The following is a 12,466-nucleotide window of genomic DNA, read 5'->3' as shown; positions in this document are numbered from 1 at the left end:
CACAGTTTATATAATTTATTTTTCAGTATAAAGCAGCACAGAGCTGTGATGAGGTGTACACCGAGCCCCTGACAAACACGTATCAAACAATTTAAAAGAAGACAGATCCCAAAAAGTTACACAGAAGTCCCGGAGTCCTGACTGGGTGCAGATTCCTTCTTGTTGTTGTCTTCAGGCTTCATGGCTGGGAACAGGAGCACCTCCTAGAGAAACGGGAGAGCTGGTATCAGATCATAGTAACCTCCGCTGTTTGGGATAACCCCGGAACTGTCACAAGTGCCCTCACCTTTATATTATTGGAGTCCGTCAAGAACATGGTCAGTCTATCAATACCCATCCCCCAGCCGGCGGTAGGTGGCAGGCCATATTCCAGGGCGGTGCAGAAGTTGTCATCGATAAACATGGCTTCATCATCGCCGGCTGCTTTGGCCTAAGAAAAGGAAACAGTTCACATGGAAGATTTAAGTTTTTTCTTAAAAGTTAGAGATGTCACGACCTGCACAATCAGTCAGGTTGAGGTTGGCACATGGTCCTACTTCTGACCAATTTTTAGCTCTGGGAGTCAACATGGCAGGAGCTAGACATTAGTAATTTACCTTTGCTTGGTCTTCAAAGAGTTCCCTCTGCCTGACTGGGTCGTTCAGTTCGGTATAAGCATTGCAAATCTCCTTCTTCATGACAAACAGCTCAAACCTTTCTGTCAGCCCCTTCTCAGACCGATGCCTTGGGTGCAGGGTAAGGAAACTGGTTATAAATATGTAGGATATTACAGATACGCCACGTCCGCTCAGGTTGTAGGTCGGGTCTTACCATTTAGCAAGAGGGCTCATGATTTGCGGATGGTCACAGATGTAAGTTGGGTTGATGCAAGTTACTTCCAAGAAGTCGCCAACAAGCTGGAAGAATTAAAAAAAAAAAAAAGGATTAAAGGGATGTGCTGTGCTGTGCTGACTAGATCCCTTTAACTACCAACGAGCTGATGGATAGGCGTAAGAGGCGCAGAACTGCCCTTTTTCTATCCCCACATACCTTATCTAATAGCCTCGCTGTGGTCCTAGGTGGCGGACACTCCACGCCCTTCTCTGCACACAGCTCATCCAGGAACTTGCGGGTTTCTGATTTAGAGAATTCGACAAAGACAACCATTTACAAAACGTTGAGAACATATTTGGTCTTAGACAACGTGGCTAAAATTGATGAGTTCATACATTCCAGCAGTTATTCTTACCTTCAGTGTCAAATTGATCTGTAGCCGGGAGCTTCTTTCCTAGAACCTTCTCCAGCTCGTGCACCATGCTGATCCTCCTGAATGGCGGAGTGAAGTCTATCTCCTGGGCTGGTCCTTCTGGACCCTCCGGGTGGTAGATCACTTTATAACCACCAGTGATGTGTTTAACCATGCCTGCAATCAGATAGGTGGTGGAACTAATGACCCAGTCAAGAAGGGGTGAAACAAGATATCCTCTTTTCACAACTTTATATTAAGACTTATATGACTTGCAAGCAATTAAAAAAAAAAAGTAAATATTAGAAATGAGCAGTTTGATGCCCTGTTACGGTCCTCACTTCTGCGCCCGACGTCCTCAGCTCCCACGACATCATGGAGTCGCATGATGACTAGTCGCTAGGCTAAAGAAGGACAACATGGTGCATGTCTGGGAGATCTCGTGAGCCCCCAGAGGCACCTAAGGTGCAGAAGTGAAGTACAGCCACCATGGGGGACCGGACACTGAACGAAGGCACTGTAAATCAAATTGCTCATCTGCAGCCATCACAGGACTTAATCTCATCATTTCTGTAAAAGTTAATTAATAGAGTTGTATATGCAAATTGCCTCTTCTGAGAAAAAAAGAGGACTTAACTCTATAGCGCCACCTGTTGGAAGCAGCGATCCTACAAGTCACAATCAACCCATTAACCCATTAATAGAGTCGGTGAGAATCGATTTGTAGGACTCGACCCAGCGGCCAGGTCAGTAATCTGTGTGCCCTGCAGACTGCCCATTACCTCCCGGCTCTTCTTTTGATTAGCCGGCCTGGTATGACATGACACACGTGGTATATCACCAAGTCGGCTAATCAAAAAGAAAAGTCACTGATAACGGGAGGTGAAAGATGGTTCTCAGGACTTTCGTCAGACTACTGATGGGCCTCTGGACCGAGTCTACGACATACCAAAATGACTTCCATCGCAGCTTCCCCAAACTCATGAATAGCAGTTCGTGATAAAGCTTTTGCACCCTTTTCTTCTGCAAATCACGTTTGCTGTTCAGGAGACTGGAAAAGCTGGACAACCAATATTAATGATTAAAATACCCAATTATTAAGGAAGATTTACATACTAGAAAAAAATAATTTCTGAAAATCAAATATCAATTAATCTAAATGGGATTGTGATTTTTTGGTAGGTCTCATTCGCATGAAAAGTCTGCAGCACATCTGCCACGTGTGAATATACCCCTACGTATGGTGGGCGCTACATACCCGACACCAGCTTCTCTGTGATCTCCATCAGGTCGTTATAGTCAGCGTACGCCATGTAAAATTCACAGGTCGTGAACTCGGGATTGTGCGTCAGGTCGATTCCTTCGTTCCTGAACTGTCGGCCCACCTCATAGACCCTGTCGATGCCACCAACCACCAGCATCTGAATAAATAGACTCATTAGCTACAGGGTGCCATCTTGGACTGTCATGGGGCAACGGACAAGTACCTTGTGATACAGCTCGGGGGCGATCCTCATGTACAGGTCCATGTCCAGCTCGTTGTGATGAGTGATGAACGGTTTGGCTACTGCACCTCCAGGAATAATATTCATCATTGGAGTCTCGATCTGTCAATATATGAATTAGCTTAAGGATGACTTCACCGGGCAAACATCATCTGCGTCGATCGGAAAGTGTTAATTACTTCGAGGAATCCCAGGTCGTCCAAAAATCTGCGGAGGTAAGTGATGATTTTCGCTCTGACGATAAACTTCTGCCGTACATAGTCGTTGAGAATGAGGTCGAGATAACGCTGGCGGAATCTGGTCTCCTGGAAAATAAAGGGAGGGATGAGGATTACAGTGAATTATGAAACAAGCTTTACAGATAATTCCACATAGCTGGGATTCCTTGTGCCTGTCCTCTTCTGGCACGTTCATCTCCATTCTATGCAGCACTTTCCTAGTAATATCAGTTTGGAAAGTTAGATGATGTAAATAATGGCAGCAGTCAGTACTCCTTCCCAAGTTGAGATCCAGCTTTCCTAGACTCCAGAATAGCATATTTATCTATGTATGCACTAGTAGACCCGATCCAGCAGCCATGTCAGCCCTGCGGATCACCCTACCTGTCATAATTCCTCTTTTGATTAGCCGGGCTGGATTTGATGTCAATGATGTCGTGACAGTCCAGCTAATCAAAAGGAGAGCCATTTATGCTGACAGGTAAGGGCCAGAGAATATGGACCAGGGATCCCCAGATGTCAGACCCTCATTGATCATACATTTACCACTCATCTTGTGGATAGGTATATAACGTTGTTGGTGGGGGTAATCCCTTTGTGACAATAATGTACAAATTAAATTAACTTTGTCACCTATCACAGTCAATAAAAATTATATCGTGGAAGGACATTTTTGGTTGTCAATGGCAAGACTACCATTTTTTTCTTACCTCTGGACTAGCACATAATACCATGTGTGTTTTGCTTAATCCTCCATACACAGATTATATTCAGGCGAACCCTAAACAAGCATGATCGGCCGACATCATGTGCATGGAGACTTATAGGCTCTCCCCGACAGATGACGTCGGGGAAGAGAACGGACCGACCAGTCCTTTAGCTTTGCAGAAGGTACGACACCGATAGAGAAGACTGCCCGAGTTTCTAGGAGATCTTGGCGGAGTATCGGAAAATAGGAGTGATCGTTATCGGCCAAACAATCATGTGTATGGGGGGGGCCTTTACCTTGTCTTTCAATCCGAAGTGCAGATGAGGTAACATATGTAGACAAGGAGACAGAAGGGTCATTTCCTGGGGTATGATGCTCAGTTCTCCCTTTTTGGTTTTGCCGGGGTTTCCTTTCACGCCGATTATGTCTCCACGTCTCAGTTTGTTGTTTACTGCAATGAATTCTTCCTCGGATTTGTAAAATCTGAAGTTGGAAAGAAAAAAAAATAAAATGATCAAGTGGTTACTTTAGGGCCCAAATGTAACACTGTCACACTGCCTTCCTCCAATTCTTGCCTTGGGGAACAGGTTACAATGTGTTCTAGCATCATGTACTGAGGATCAAGAGACATAAGGAAATGGAGTACAATAGTTGGTGACTCGCTGCCCTGAAAATGGTGGACTCATTGATATTAAAGGATCTCTAAATCCTTTGCAGAGGATGGGGCACGTCTCCTGCGCTCTATTCAGTTCTTCTTTGACTCCCCTTGCTCAGGTGTACAGTCTTTTCTCATTCTCAAGAGCTGAAGATAATTTCTGATGAAGGCCTAGTTTTGGCCGGAACGTCAACATTTTCAAACAGTGGATGTACCCATACCAATAAAATTATTTCTATTTTTTCTGCATCTAAAAGGGTGTGGTGTTGTGAAATTGGATTCTGGGCTCCCCCGGTGGCCACTTGTGGAATTGTACTTGTGTGCATCATCCCCTCTGTTCACCTGCTCCTATCAGGATGTGGGAGTCGCTATATAACCTTGCTCCTCTGTCAGTTTCATGCCGGTCAACAATGTAATCAGAAGCCTTCTGTGCATGTTCCTGCTACTAGACAACTCCTAGCTAAGTTGGACTTTTGTCCTTGTGTGTTTTTGCATTTTGTTCCTGTTCACAGCTGCTGTTTCGTTACTGTGTCTGGAAAGCTCTTGTGAGCGGAAATTGCCACTCTGGTGTTATGAGTTAATGCTAGAGTCTTAAAGTAATTTCTGGATGGTGTTTTGATAGGGTTTTCTGCTGACCATGAAAGTGCCCTTTCTGTCTTCATGCTATCTAGTAAGCGGACCTCGATTTTGCTAAACCTATTTTCATACTACGTTTGTCATTTCATCTAAAATCACCGCCAATATATGTGGGGGCCTCTGTCTGCCTTTTGGGAAAATTTCTCTAGAGGTGAGCCAGGACTGTCTTTTCCTCTGCTAGGATTAGGTAGTTCTCCGGCTGGCGCTGGGCATCTAGGGATAAAAAACGTAGGCATGCTACCCGGCCACTTCTAGTTGTGCGGCAGGTTTAGTTCATGGTCAGTATAGTTTCCATCTTCCAAGAGCTAGTTCTCATATATGCTGGGCTATGTTCTCTCGCCATTGAGAATCATGACAGTGTGGCGAATTTATTTTTATATTATATTGGAGCAGTATCCTATTCATGCACCCCTGAATATTGGAGAGCCGCGCAGCCTAGTTTGGTATCAACTCGTAATGGCCTGAAGAATCCTACTGGAGCGTCAGTTTTAGCAAGGTCATGAAGGGGTTAAAGAAGCAGTCCGGTGAAAACAAGTTACCACCCATCCACAAGATAGGCGACTACTTATCAATCGGCACAGGTCCGACGGTTGGGACCAAGCTCTGTGCTCAGCTTTTTCCGGCAACCCCTTAAAGAGAAGGGTGTGGATCAGCGTCCAAACCCGGCGCTCAATTTTATAACAAGGATTCAAGTTGAGGAATAAAAAAAAAATCCCCTATTTTGCCTATCGGTGGGGGTCCCAGACTTCGGACCCCCAGCGATCAGAAAGTTTTCACCTATCCTTCGGGGTCACAGGACTTACCTAGAATTGGCCATAACCTGCAGCTTCATGCCTTCTCCACGGAGGTCATAAAAGATCAACTTGGCCCCGGATATACGTTTGGCATGGATTCTGCCTAAAATAAAGACACAAAATGTGTATCAAACAAATAAAGAATGGAAAATAAAAATGGAAAGAGAAGTAGTTTTGTTGGTTTTGCCGTTCGAGCAAATTTTAGGGCTTTTGTAAAAGTGACATTTAGCATAAAGGTGATGAGAAGAACAGTGAAATAAAAGTTGCATTGTTCAGCGAAATAAATGACAATCAATGAGATATCAGCCGTTCAGAGGGAATGTACCGGCTATGGTGACGACCTCTTCCAAGTGGTCGCCGACCTGCAGGTTGCTGTATTGCTGGATGAATTTGGTGAGAGACATCTGAACTTGGAACTTGTGAGGATACGGGTCGTCCTTGGTGCCTTTCAGCTGCTGGATGGCCTGCGTTCTGATTTTGTAGTATTGCTGCAAAAGAAGGGGGAAAAAAAAAAAAAAATTATGAGAAAAGCAGAATACTCCCCTCCGAGGGAGATTGCAAACAACTACTCCCATTGTTCCATGACAATCAGGATGATTATTTTTCAGATCAGGAACTTACATTGGGATCGAGACTTTCCTCGTCCACTACCTCGTCTTCTGCTTCCGGTTTCTGCGTTTTCTCATTCTGATCTTTCTGTTTTGCTTCTTTCTCCGCTGCCTTTTTTTCTGCTTTCATTCGCCTTTTCAGCTCACTGTAAAAGAAGAGAGAAATAAAAGCAACTTAGGTAACCAAGGCAGGGAGCCATCAAACTAAGAATCCCTTGTCGGCAACTTCTCGGTATATAGGTGATTTGTATACGGTGATCGGCATTGGACAGACGTGTCAGTGGCTACCGGACAGGAGTAAGGACAGAAGTTCATAAGGAAAAAAGATGGTGGGGCGCAGAGAAACAGAAGGCACCAACCTTTTTTTCCCATGAAGTGTCTGGTCCTTGTAGAGAGGAGAAAAAGTAGAGAGATGTTTTCCAAGGATATTCTCTTTAAGTGCTCTGGGGGCCCAAACCGGGCTCCTAAACAGCCTGAGGAGAGCCAGTGCCATCACAGCACATAACTCCTAACCCCCGGGGTGCGTTACCACCTAACAGGAAGACAACAAGGCGGAATATATTATATATAATAGGCAATCAAAGCATCACCGCACAACACCCACGTCACGTGTTGCCAAACACACAGTCACTTGTCTCCTATCTGGGATATATATTTAAAAAAATAAAATAAAGGGAACACTAAAATCTTACATATCACAGAATGAAATATTCCAGCTGCAAATCTTAATTACATAGTGGAATGCCTTGAGAACATTAAAACATAAAAATGATCAATGTGAATAAAAATTAATATCCCATGGAGGTACGGAGTTGGAATGATGGTCAAAATCAAAATGGAAAATCAAATTACAGGCTGATCCATCTTCAGTGGAAATGCCTCATGACAAGGAAATGATGCTCAGTAGTGTGTGTGGCCTCCACGTGCCTGTATGACCTCCCTACTGTACAACGCCTGGGCATGCTCCTGATGAGGCGGCGGATGTCTCCTGAGGGATCGTGACATTGGTGGATGGAGCGAGATATGATGTCCCAGATGTGTTCAATCGGATTCAGGTCTGGGGAACGGGCGGGCTAGTCCATAGCTTCAATGCCTTCTTCTTGCAGGAACTGCTGACACTCCAGCCACATGAGGTCTGGCATTGTCTTGCATTAGGAGGAACCCAGGGCCAACCGCGCCAGCATATGGTCTCACAAGGGGCCTGAGGATCTCATCTCGGTACCTAATGGCAGTCAGGCTACCTCTGGCGAGCATATGGAGGGCTGTGCGCCCCTCCAAAGAAATGCCACCCCACACCATTACTGACCCACTGCCAAACCGGTCATACTGAAGGATGTTGCAGGCAGCAGATCGCTCTCCACGGCATCTCCAGACTCTGTCACATGTGCTCAGTGTGAACCTGCTTTCATCTGTGAAGAGCACAGGGCACCAGTGGCGAATCTGCCAATGTTGATGCTCTGTGGCAAATACCAAGCGTCCTGCAGTTTTATTCCAAGTCTCACCTCCTATAATTTTTACACATAATCATCTGTACTATCCTTTTAAGAGTCGTTTCTTTTGCTTGTGTGAATCTCAGCCCTTGAACACTTAATAGCCGTTAAAATTGGATTTGGGTAGTTTTAATATTGAGCAGCAATAAGGACCCCACTTCTCTTTGATGCTCTCTCCAATTTAATGATTTGTAAAGAATATTTAATATTAGTTTATATTTCTTGTTTCAAAGTAAACTTGCCAGATTAGACAACGTTCAGTATTATTCACCGTTTTATGCAGCGGCCTACACCGCTCCCGTATGTTTGTCTGAAATTCACTTGCAAATTACTATTGTAAAATTAAATTACGTCTTGATGAACTGCTGTCCAACCCGCACTGAAAGTGAATGGAGTGTAGGAGCATTTAGAGTAGCGTATAGTCGCACTCCCGTCACGGTTCCGAACAATAAAGTTTGTTGAAAGGCTGATTTGCAGGGCAGCCAATCAATAAACTTTGCGGCTGCAGCCCGTCCCTCAGGCATAGGTCGCTAATGGTGAAGGTGCACAGCCGTACACAGGCATTCGCTCATCCCTAGTACTGTACAGAATCGTAGTCAACATGTACCAGTGCTACCAGCGAAGCCAACAAATTGGGTTCTGGGAAAAAGCAAGAATCCCAACAAGGCAACAATACCAAGTGATCAGTAAGGCGAAGAGTCTGTATGGTCAATGGAAGAGTCTCAAGAAGAACGGTAAATGGCGCACCAAAACACAAGAATCCAAGAAGAAGGAATTGGTTAATAAATTTGATGAATAGTTTCTTTGCCGCTTGTGCCGAGGCCATGAAACACCAGACAGGCTCATCCCCGGCACCGAGAGATTACAGCAAATGCTATCACAGCTCCCTTCCATAGTGGGCCACTGACTGTACGCTGGGACGAGAAAAGGTTTGCAAAGCCAGACCCGCAATGAAACTGCTGAGCAACTGGCAGTGCTGGTGTCAGAGGAGGAATGGAGAAGTTGTCAGTCCCCGAGATACCCAAGAGCACGAGTCCAGGGTCTGCAGGACTGGCAGCTACACGACCAGTAGTAACATTGGTACAAAGGCCGGGGGGCGGGTCCTCTCGCAACACAAACTTATGGAGTGTCTAGTGGAATTTTGCACAATGCCATCGAAGAGATGATTACAAGGAATTGCTAACTCCTGTTCCTTGATTTGCAAAGACGTACACACCAATACTCCAGGCGCCTACCATGGATGGCCAAAGTGATGTACGCTACGGAGATCTTCATGCTCGTCACCAATTTCGTTTAACTTTGACAGAGTTAAAAAATCAATTTTGCACTTTTATTGTCACTTATACCTGAAGGCTTGGTACCTCTGTCAGACACCAGCCACATCGCCACAAAATGACTTGATATTATAACAAGAACTCGAAGCATTCAAAGGAATCAAGGCGCCTGTTACTGGGGCAGAAATAAAAAACTTTCGACATACACCTGTGGTGCCTCAGTGAGATTATAGGGGGTCCTGGCTTTTTTTTTTTTTTTTAAACTGAGGTTCCAACCGCAGAGGGAAGGCAACAATGTTTGAGCCACAAGTCAACAATGTTGAAGTGTTACAAAGTTTTGTCTAAATTGCAATCACACCAAACTGAATGATTCCCAGGTGGTGAGACCTAAAAATGTGCACAAAATGTTTTTGACCATCACCCTAATAAGTGTCTCTGCAAACAAGCAAAAACCAGAAGTGAAAAATAAATGTGCAGCGAATTCATGGGTGCGTCTCAACGTCCCAGGATTGCAAGAAATCACATGACCCGTCGGCCCGATTGCAAAGCAGATAAACTACAACATTTAGGGCTTGTTTCCACTTGCGAGAAACACGTCCGTGTCTCGCATGTGGAAACCAAGCTCTGGCGCCGGCAATCCAGAGCGGAACGTGCGGCTCCATGTGTTCCTATGCGGCCGCACGCTCCACTCTGGAGTGCCGACGCCAGAACTTGGTTTCCAAATGCGAGACACGGACGTGTTTCTCGCGAATGGAAACAAGCCCTAAAGATTAACATACATGGCCGACATAAACAGGTTTAATCCCTTCCTGCAGCAGACAACTTTCATTTGTTTTCCTCCCCCTTCTTCCCTGACCAATAGCTTTTTTTCCCCATCTAAGGACTTGTGTTTTTGTTTTTTTGCAGTTTTGAATGATGCCATATAATGTACTCAAAAAATGAGGAAAGGTGAAATACTCAAACTAAGGATAAGACATCAATTTAAAAAGAACTGGAACATCCCTTTAAGAGAGTCCCAACTCGCAAGAAGAATTGTAGCTTTTTTGGAATACTTTTTTAATTTGAGATCTGTGAACAGGAGCGGAGCCCTCATCACTGGGACCTTAAAGGGATAGTCTCAAGTTTGTAATAATGGATAACGTCCCATTGGCTGGGGGATCTGACCCCTGGAGCCCAGTGTAAATGGAGTGGTGGTTGATTATCTGCACTGTTGCTCCCAGCGGCCATACCCCCTGCAACTTTACAAGGTTCTTCTCATCTTCATAGATGGATATTGTTGGATTAAACACTTGTGCTTGATCAAATTTGCAGCCATTCTTGAGATATTAACCCTTTCCCTTTTGTTTACACTTTGTTACCTAGGAGACCGACCACTGCTGTTTAGCTTGTAAACACTGAGCTGAAGTCTGCTGAGATTAGAAGGTAACTGCAAGCTCCAGCTTCAAAATAGAGCTTACAATCGCGCCAGAAAAGAGCTTGTAAGCACGGTGTGCGTTCTGCCATCTTCAGCAGCAGTGGTCGGTCTCCAAGGCAACAAGCTGTGAACAAAACATGACTTTTACTTTGCAACACACCCATCTCCTCCATAGCAAATGCCTCTGCAACGCTCAGCCGCTCACACGTCAGGATTATTAAAGGACCGTACATTTTTTCTATCCTCCGGAGGTAAACAATTCACCGCCAGCAAGCAGAGTTCTTTAAGGATGAGAAAAGATGGAACAGAAGTGAAGCGGTTACCCACGGCAACCAATCAGATTGCATCGCTCCTTTTTTGATCGGTTGCCGTGGGTAACTAGTAATTTACCTTTGCATTAATTTTTATATAAAAAGTCGCAGAAACATTAATTTTACAATAAAAAAATCATGAAAATCTTTGTAAGGGTCAATTATAGGCCCTAAATCTGGCCTCAGGATTAATAATAAATCTGCAGTCACTTTTCCAGAAATGTCCGCACAAGGCTCAGAGAGCCTGCACTAGTTACATCAGCCGCAGGCTTCGGCCTTGGGAGTTGTAGTTTTTTAGAGCACTCACGCAATAGGCTGTAACGAGTAGGAAACTACATTTCCCAGAGTCCCACAGTGTGTACACCTCAGGCAGAGCACATGCTGCTGCTCAGAGAAAAGAGCTTGGTGCAGGAGCTGCGCTTTATATCCGTTACGTCACCCTCTGAGTAGCGCTTACTTTTTGCTCAGTTTCCCCTCGCAGTCCCCGGTAGCAGCTTCCTGAACGTCCGCCATGTCCTCAGCTCAGACCGGTGAAAAGAAAGCACTTCCGCCTGCGCAGAGAGAAGCCGCTAAAACTACTTCCGCCCAAAGGGGTGGGGCTAAGTGACGTGGCAACATTGGATTGGCTCCCGGAGTGACATACCTTAGCTGGTGGTTCTTGGATGCTGCAGTTCCTGTCAGACGGCTGATAACGTGCGGTCACCAAGCCGTTCATATATGACAGGTGGTTACGTCATATATCAAGAGTGGAATATGACATTTAAGCTGCGCTGTGATTGGTTCTTGTTTTATTATTAGGGTTTCATAAGTTTTGGGGGTTTTATGTGTTTTATCTCAACATTTTGCCGATTTATTTTATCTCCTAATATTTGATTTATCTTATTTTTTTATTATATACTAGCTGAAGAGCCCGGCGTTGCCTGGGCATAGTAAATATCTGTGGTTAGTTATAGCACCTCACTTCTCTTATTTTCCCATTACGCCTCTGATTTTCCCCATCACATCTTTCATTTTCCCCCTCACATCTCTCATTTTCCCCCTCACATCTCTCATTTTCTCCCTCACACCTCTCATTTTCCCCCTCACTCCTCTCATTCCCCCCTAACACTTGTCATTTCGACCTCACATCTGTCATTTTCTGATCACTCCACTATTTTCCCTCACTCCTCTCATTTTGCACTCACACCTTTTCATTTTCACCTCACACCTCATTTTCACCTCAGTATATACATGTTTGTCATCTCCCTTATATATAGTATACACCTGTATGTCATCTCCTGTATATAGTAAATACCTGTATGTCATCTGTATATAGTATATACCTGCTGTCATCTCCCCTGTATATAGTATATACCTGTATGTCATCTCCTATATATAGTATATACCTGTATGTCATCTCCTCCTGTATATAGTATATACCTGTGTGTCATCTCACCTATATATAGTATATATCTGTGTGTCATCTCCTCCTGTATATAGTATATACCTGTATGTCATCTCCTCCTATACATAGCATATACCTGTATGTCATCTCCTCCTGTATATACTATATACCTGTAGGTAATCTGCTCCTGTATATAGTATATACGTGTCATCTCCTCCTGTATATAGTATATACCTGTGTCAT

At 44.5% G+C, this 12,466-nt stretch overlaps 1 protein-coding gene across 2 annotated transcripts; it reads right to left on the bottom strand.

Annotated features, from left to right (window-relative positions):
- On the bottom strand, positions 1–11,396 carry KARS1 (lysyl-tRNA synthetase 1). Of its 2 annotated transcripts, XM_077288578.1 has the most exons (15): positions 11,297–11,390; positions 6,710–6,882; positions 6,364–6,496; positions 6,068–6,230; positions 5,752–5,845; positions 3,954–4,140; positions 2,910–3,035; positions 2,713–2,832; positions 2,484–2,646; positions 1,229–1,402; positions 1,030–1,115; positions 811–896; positions 597–723; positions 287–430; positions 1–203 (listed from the first exon to the last, which is right to left on the bottom strand). In XM_077288578.1, exons 2-15 carry the CDS (start codon positions 6,841–6,843, stop codon positions 117–119), a joined length of 1,824 nt encoding a protein of 607 aa, XP_077144693.1. In that variant the 5' UTR covers positions 6,844–6,882; positions 11,297–11,390; the 3' UTR covers positions 1–116. The 2 variants fall into 2 exon arrangements, with proteins under 2 accessions (XP_077144693.1, XP_077144694.1); XM_077288579.1 differs by lacking the exon at positions 6,710–6,882 and having other exon boundaries at positions 11,297–11,396.
- Between the last annotated feature and the right edge of the window lie 1,070 nt (positions 11,397–12,466).

The sequence above is a fragment of the Ranitomeya variabilis genome, chromosome 2, assembly GCF_051348905.1.
Source record: "Ranitomeya variabilis isolate aRanVar5 chromosome 2, aRanVar5.hap1, whole genome shotgun sequence".
Taxonomy (NCBI): Eukaryota; Metazoa; Chordata; class Amphibia; order Anura; family Dendrobatidae; genus Ranitomeya; species Ranitomeya variabilis.
Note: the sequence above shows the minus strand (reverse complement) of the source record. Positions and strands in the feature narration are given on the sequence as shown.